Below are 7768 nucleotides of genomic sequence, written 5' to 3' on the forward strand. Positions count from 1 at the left end.
AACTCAACCTCTCTGTATGATCGTTCTCTCACAATAATAGCATCTACCTCATAGAACATTAAATAAATGAATGTCTAGGGCTCCTAGGTGGCTCAGTCGGTTAAGCGACTGCCTTCGGCTCAGGTTATGATCCTGGAGTTCCGGGATCAAGCCCCGCGTCAGGCTCCCTGCTTAGCAGGGAGTCTGCTTCTCCCTCTGACCTTCCCCCCTCTCATGTGCTCTCTCTCTCTCTCATTCTCTCTCTCAAATAAATAAATAAAATCTAAATAAATAAATGTCTATTACGTACTTAGAACCTAGGACATATAAAGCTTTCAATACGCAGTAGCAGATTATTAGTATCACTAGTGCATTCAATAATTTATACAGTACATATTTCATTTTATTCTCCCTCCTCTTACTCCTTATTCATTTTAATTTATAGCCAATTTTTTCCATTCAAAAAATCTTTATGAAGAACTACTACGTAGGGACGCCTGGGTGGCTCTGTCGGTTAAGTGTGTCTGCCTTTGGCTCAGGTCATATCCTAGAGTCCTGGGATCGAGCCCCACGTTGTCGTAGTCCAGCTCCCTGCTCAGCGGGGAGAGGAGTGTGCTTCTCCCTCTGCCTTTGCCCCTCCCCCTGCTCTCATACTTTCTCGCTCGCTCACTCTCTCAAATAAATAAATAAAATCTTAAAAAAAAAAAAGAACTACTATGTAGAGGGCACCGTGCAATGCTCTGGCAATATGATGACAAATAAGGTAAGACATGTCATCAAGGTCTTTTCCTTTCCTATGATTCTTTTTTCTCCAATCCACCCATAATCAAGCAAACTTTAAAATCATAAATATAAATACAGTGTTCTATGTTATACTTTGTTAATGGTAAAGCTGAGTAATTTTAATTAAAAAAAAAAAACCTTTACATGATAGGAGTCTGTCTAATTTAAAGTTGAGATGGAAAAACTGTTTAGGTCTGCTATGCCAAAGGCAATTAATGGCAAGGGGAAAAACAGAACTTGTACTCAAATCCCCACTGCTCCTAATACAGGGCCCTATAGACAGGAAGCACTCAGTGAACAGAATTACAGACGCATCACAGGTCATCAGGTCCAATCCTCTTATCTTACATAAGAGATCTTACACTGAGATCTAGAGGCAAGCAACTTACCCAAGGTCATTCCATGAGTTAGTGACAAGTCTGATACTAGAACCCAAACTTCAAAAATGTCTTAAGTGCTTTAAAGTCCTTGCAATATGCTGCAGAGGGATATAAATGACAGTGCAAAACCTTAAAATTAATTTTTACTGAAATTATATTTTAGCATTAACTTATAAAACATTAAAGCTATCAGAAAGATAGTGTTAGAATTACTATTATTATAAAATAGAAAAGATACTCGCAAAAATCTAAAAGGATACATTCATTATATGTCCCCGCCGCAATTTACCAAAACGCAAAATAGCATAGAAAAAAATAATAGAAATAGCTTCCTACGCTTTTCATTATGTATCAGTCTTGTGTGAAAGAAAATTATTTCAAACAAGGAAAGTTAATTTCTTTGCCTTATTTACAAGTATATTAAATTATATCCCACTGATAAAAAGGAATATATATATTATTTATGTAACTGAAAAGAGTTCATACAAATTTTCATATTTTCTAGAATAACTATTTTAGGTATGGTAAGTGATGATTTGAATATTTTATTCTGTGTGGAGAGGGGGTAAGTTAAAGCCATATATATTAAGAAACCGCAAGATAAAATAAAAATATTTATCATTTTTTGAGTAAAGTGATATCTAAACTGTGCTATTAAGTCCTTTACACATATTAGCTCATTTCACAACAAATCTGTGAGATGAACAGTATAATTATCCCCATCTTGCTGATTATAAAAACAGATGCTCAGAGTAATCTGTCTGAAGTTACTCAGCTAATGGGAGAAATAGAATTTGTTCTCAAACTTGTATGGTAATCAATCTCTATCAAGTTCCTGACTCTTCATAATTTAGATCAAAGTTACTTCATCATATCTAAGGGGTGGAATGCATGATCTCTAAAACCCCTTCTGGCAATGAGTCTAGGGGTAAAAACAGAAATCAATTCAGAAGTCACATAATATTTGTGACGTACACTCTGGGCCTAAGGGGAAAGCCATCAATAGATGAACCAATAACAAAAAGTGGAGAAGAGGGGAAAAAATAAAAAGGAGAGGAGGAGGAGAAAGATCAATATTTTACTAGACGTTAGGGTCACTGTGGCATGAGTGGAAAAGGGGAACCTGGAGTAGGAACTAAAAGAACCATAATGGATGTACATAAATAGAAATAGCTTAGCCCACTGATGTGACTGCCTCACAGCAGACAAGGAAGGAGCTGTGGGAAGGCTTTGCAGAAGTCAGTGGCCATGAGCTTAACACTGGGTCAAGTTGCAGAGTTCTAACATAAACACTGGTCAGTAGTTAAATAGGAATAGTTGAGTATAGATTACTGACCACTAAGTTTCTAGAAGAGGCATTATCACAACTGTCATGCATTTGGTTCAATCTGAAATGCTAACACTATGGGGATTGTGGTTTTAGGACAGAATGGGGAAGAAATTTTACTCTATTATGTTTACTCTATTTACTCTATTATGTTCCTTAAAGTTCCTACCATCTCCCAGGCACTATGCATGTGCTTTCATGTGTTACCATATTGAACCCCCACAACAACCTTGGTAGAAGTAATGGTTAATTTTACCTGTCAACTTGGCTGGGCTACAGTGCCCATATATTTGATCAAACATTCTGGATGTTTCTAGAAAGCTGGTTTTTTGGAAAAGATTAATATGTACATCAGTGGACTTTGAGTAAAGCAGATTTACCCTCTATAATGTGAATGGGTCTCATCCAACCAGGTGAAAGCCTGAATAGCAAAAAAGATTGACCTCTCCTGAGCAAGAAGGAATTATGCAAGCAGGCTCTCTTTTGACTCAAACTGCAACTCTTCTCTGGGTCTCCAGGCTGCCAGTCTACCCTGTAGATTTTGAACTTACCAAGCCTCCATAATCATATGAACTAATTCCTTAAAATAAATCTCTGTGAAAAGAGGGATAGAGACACACAGAAACACATTCTTTTGGTTGTTTCTCTAGAGAACTCTAATACAGTAAATATTGTTTCCTAGTAACACTGAGGAAAATGAGAGCCTCAAAGGACTCATTCTCTTTTCCCACTACATCACACAGTAAAATGCCCTCAGGACTCACATTCTACCCTGAGGGGCTAGGCTGGGAGATGGAGGGTAATGAGAAGAAGGGAAACCTTGTAACCACAAGCCATAGATTCCAAGGAGCCCCTTACAACCCTGGCATCACACATGTACCCAAAGCCCGGATGTAACCAAGTGATGTACTATCCTTTGTCTGGTCTCCTGATTCAGTTACTTTGGATAAAAAAAAACAAATACAAAAAAATTCCTACTAAATCAACAACCTTTGAAGACTTTGAAAGAAGGGGAAAAATAATTAGTTAAGAATAGAAGTAAAAAATGAAAAGAAAAATAAAAAATAACTTGTGTCAATTAAATGATGGTAGACTTTGCTTTGTTTAGGCTTTTTTTGGATAGTCATTCATTCACTCCCTCAACAAATATTCATTTTGTACTTTATATTTTTTATGGGCACTTCTGGGTACTGGAGAGTGCTATCTAGCTATAGGGGACACATAAAATAGTAAGTGTGCAGAATGAAAAAAAAACAACTAAGTTGCCCTAAAGTCGAGAAGTCTTCACAGAAGAGGTGACATTTCAGCTGGAATACAGGTATGAGTTTAATTTGGGGAGAAGAGAGACAATACTCCAGACAGAATTTCCAACACTGTAAAATTCAATTGAGTCTTTGTTCTATGTTGCTAAAAGTGTATGTGTGTGTTGAGGAGTGAAGGGGAGGGAAAGGGCTATGGGCCAAGCCTTTATACCTATACCATTCATGGAACTTATGTGCATATAAGGACAGCTGGGAATGGCTTGGTCAACTGGACAGATATAACTACAGATAAAGAAAATCATTACAAAGGTTGATAAAAATTCAACCTTGAATAAAAACCGAGCCTTACAATTCTAATAATGATGTCTATTATCAAAAGGCACAAAAGTATTTCATGTCCTCTAACTAAAAAAAAAAATTGAAGTAGAGTTTATACATAGTCAGTCCCAACTAAAAATCTATGGTCCAAAATTGGCAACTACTATAATCATTATTATGTAATAAATACATATGTGGAAGTTTTCTCAAAAAAACTGGAGTTGATGTAAGGAAAATTATTACTATAGTAATAAACATATACGTGGAATCTGTGTCCTAAAATATAAACTAAGCCAGAGGGCAAAAGGTGACTGAGTAAAGTCAGATTTAGCAAATGAACAAATATGGAAAAAGAACTTACCTTAAACTATATTTCTAAATAGTTACGTGGTCAAGGAAGGAATGTATAATGAAGGAATATAAATTAAGGGCTCACAGATCATTTGGTCTCTTCCTCCCTTTTGTTCTCCCTTTTCTGCTGATAGTTCTTTTTCATCGTTTCTTTTTTTTTGAGAGAGAGAGCACAAGCACATGTGCACAAGTGTGGAGAGGGAACAGAGGGAGAGGGAGAAAGAGAATCTTAAGCAGGCTCCATGCTCAGCTGGGAGCCCAGTGTGGGGCTCGATCTCACCACCCTGATATCAAGATCTGAGCCGAAATCAAGAGCGGGACACTTAACCAATGGAGCCACCCAGGCTGTGCCCCTTCATCACTTTTAAAGAGATTTCAGAGATCCTCATTCCAATAGTTCCCCTTCAATTTTACTGTGCCAATAAAACTCTGCAAATAATCCTCTACAAAATCCCATACATGAAACAAACACATAATGCTCAGGCTCAAAGTTATTTTAGGGAGAGAGGGGTTACTGGAGCACCCTAACTTGGCTACCACTTGGGCCTTTACCCACCAACCCCCTGAGACAGCTCCCCCAAAGGCCCTTAATTTTCCTCAGTAGAGTGTGTAATATGCTGTTCCTTGTTCAACCCTCTCAATTTACAAATGAAGAAATTGTACCCTAGAGAGTTAATTTAAGTAAGTTGTTTGAGAAAAAGTCCCCTGTTTCCTGGTACCTCTGCTGAAATAAAATACTTTATCTTCCTCATAAACTGTGATTTAAATTTCTGGGTTAAAAATAATTTCTTATATGTTACAAATTCATGCAATCCTCTATCAAAACTCAAAATTCAGGACCAAATACTCTGCTGGGGACTTGTCATCTGTTTTCATTTAACCATCACCAAATCCCCAGATCAAGAAACTGGGTTGATTTTTTTTTTTAAGATTTTATTTATTTATTTGAGAGACATAAAGAGAGAGAGCCTGCAAGCTAGAGAGAGCATGAACAGAGGAGGAGGAGAGGGAGAGGAAGAAGCTGACTCCACACTGAGCAGGAAGCCCTACTTGATCCTAGGACCCCGGGATCATGACCTGAGCCTAAGGTAGACGCTTAACCGACTGAGCCACCCAGGCGCCCCAAGAAACTGGGTTCAGAGAAGTATTCTTTCCCAAGGTCACAGAGCTAGCAGAATGGAATGCTGTTCTACTTGACTCCAAAGGCCAAACCTCAGACTCTTGCATTTTTTCTAATCCACATCTTTCCCTAAGCTTTGCCTATCTTTATACAGGCTCCCAGAAATACAGAACCTTAAGAGATCCTGTCATTTTACACAGGATGTACTTTTCTATCCACGCTTGTCAGAAGAGTGCCTCATGCTTCAGCCAAGCACAAAGGCATCAAGCCTATTTTAAAATTCTAAACTCAAGTTTCAGAACCATACAGATGCTAACCCCCACCCTCAAATCTTGACTTTCTTCTACAACTTCCTCTACAAGCATGGGGTACACATATGTTCAGTCTTATGGAGAATAGGAATGGTTAAAAACTCTTAATCAAAGGGCTACAAAATCAACTTTGAGCTAAGCAAGAGATGACAGCCTGGCGTTTTAGGCTGAATACTAAATACTATCTAATAAGATACTGGAAATGTGTATTTAGAGGCTGCTTAGGGACAAAGAATGACTGTCACCACGGACTAGGAGGCAGAGTTGGCATTAAATAATTTTCATTTGACGGGGGGTCAGGGAAATTTGAATTAGGGCATCCTCTGGGAGAAGAAGCTGAAGTGACTGTCATAGCCAATTACAGAAGAGAGTGTGGAACCAGGATTGATACTAAATTATTGGTAACGGGAGGAGAGATTTTAAATATAACTGAGATTTGATGCCACCCTCTGGAAGCTGTGAGCCAAAGATCGGACAAGTCCTAGGCATTAGGGGTCTGAAATTCCGGGTGGGCTACGGTGCCTAGGCCGGGGCTATTAGGCCGGGGACTTCGAAACCCCATCTTCCCCCACGCCCACCCCGCCCCGCCTTACCTTCTGTTCGATGTAGTTAATCGAGTACTTCTTGGCAACAGTACCGCGGGATGTGAAACTGGTTGACCAACGCAGGCTGCTGAGGGCCTTCATGGCCGGCGGTACACGGATGGCGGCCCCAGGCGTCAGGAAAGTCAAGAGCAGGAGCAGGACGGTGGGACGCCCCATGGCTCAGGCTGCCGGCTGCAGTGCGGGTGGGAGCGAGACCCGCAGATGCCTGAAGCCAGACCCGAGCCCAGCCCGCAGCTCCGCCCACCGCAGATAAGCTCCTCCCCGGTGAAACCCAAAGCCGCTCCGCCCCACAGCAACGCCGCCTAAACCGGGTCACCCAAACCACACCTTCCCCGACCCCGAGGGCGCCGCAACTTATCATGTTCCTCTCGTGCAGTCCCCTCTTTAGAGTCCAGCTTCACTGCGGTCACAGACCAAGTCGACCCTTACCATCCGAGGACCCCCTCCTACCTGACCGCCGGAATCCCATCCTTTCCTAGAGCGCTCCACAAGCCCACCTTTCCTGCCATTCCCTGTCCGCCTCAATCCATTGCCACACCCCTTGCCCTCCGCAAACCCCATATAATGATAATAATAACAGCTACCATGACAATTTCTTGAGCGTTCTCTACATGTCACTATTATCGCTAGGCATGATGGAACACACATCAACTCATCTAATTTAAGCATCACAACAATCTGTGTGTCGTGAATGATTGCTACTCCCATTTACAGAGGAGGAAACTGAGGCCCCGAGAGAGATGTAGGGACTTGCACTGGGTCACTCAGGAGGCAGGGGTGCACGGCTCCGCAAACCGCTCGGTCTGGCTCCTTGCACCCCACTTCCATTAAGTCAGCCAACCACTTCCTGTGGTACTCTGTTCATGGATCACCCCAGACATCCGTGTTGCCCACATAATCCATCCCTTAACTGGAGTCGCCGGGGCCCAGATAGCCCCCGGATCCCGTTAGGTCCTGGTCCCTTCTTCCAAGATACGCCCCCTTTCTTCACCCGGCTCGGGGTAGCCCGCTTCAGGCCCCGCTTCCACTTCCCTTCTGTCTTCACCGCGCCACCAACCCCTTTGCCCAGCTTCCACTCCTCCTTTCAGTCACCCTGCTGAAACCCGACTGGAGGGGCGCTACCCCCCCTTCCTGGGATCCCTACGCTACCCCCAAAACCAACTTTGTAGACTTTGCCATTACTCCACCAGAGAAGAACATTCGCCAAACCCTGTCTCTACCCACAATTTGACGAAAATGGTCGTTCCCAAAAACTCACAGAATGTAGTATTCAATCTCCACCCTCGGCGGCGCCTTCTTCTGATTGGCTGTGAGGAAACACTGCCAAAACGT

At 41.7% G+C, this 7768-nt stretch overlaps 1 protein-coding gene across 3 annotated transcripts in view; it reads right to left on the reverse strand.

The window, feature by feature from the left end:
* Positions 1 to 7750, reverse strand: part of PRCP (prolylcarboxypeptidase) — a 70563-nt gene extending 62813 nt beyond the window's left edge. The window contains exons 1-2 of one of the 3 annotated variants that reach the window (XM_028126791.1): positions 7695 to 7750; positions 6425 to 6607 (exon numbers count right to left, since the gene is read on the reverse strand). In XM_028126791.1, the coding sequence (XP_027982592.1) occupies positions 6425 to 6592 (168 nt within the window). In that variant the 5' untranslated portion in view covers positions 6593 to 6607; positions 7695 to 7750. The other 2 variants (XM_028126793.1, XM_028126790.2) reach the window with 2 other exon arrangements.
* Positions 7751 to 7768: the final 18 nt, after the last annotated feature.

The sequence above is a fragment of the Eumetopias jubatus genome, unplaced genomic scaffold, assembly GCF_037043125.1.
Source record: "Eumetopias jubatus isolate StellerSeaLion01/CBP00866 unplaced genomic scaffold, mEumJub1_p1.0 scaffold_13, whole genome shotgun sequence".
NCBI classification, from domain to species: Eukaryota; Metazoa; Chordata; class Mammalia; order Carnivora; family Otariidae; genus Eumetopias; species Eumetopias jubatus.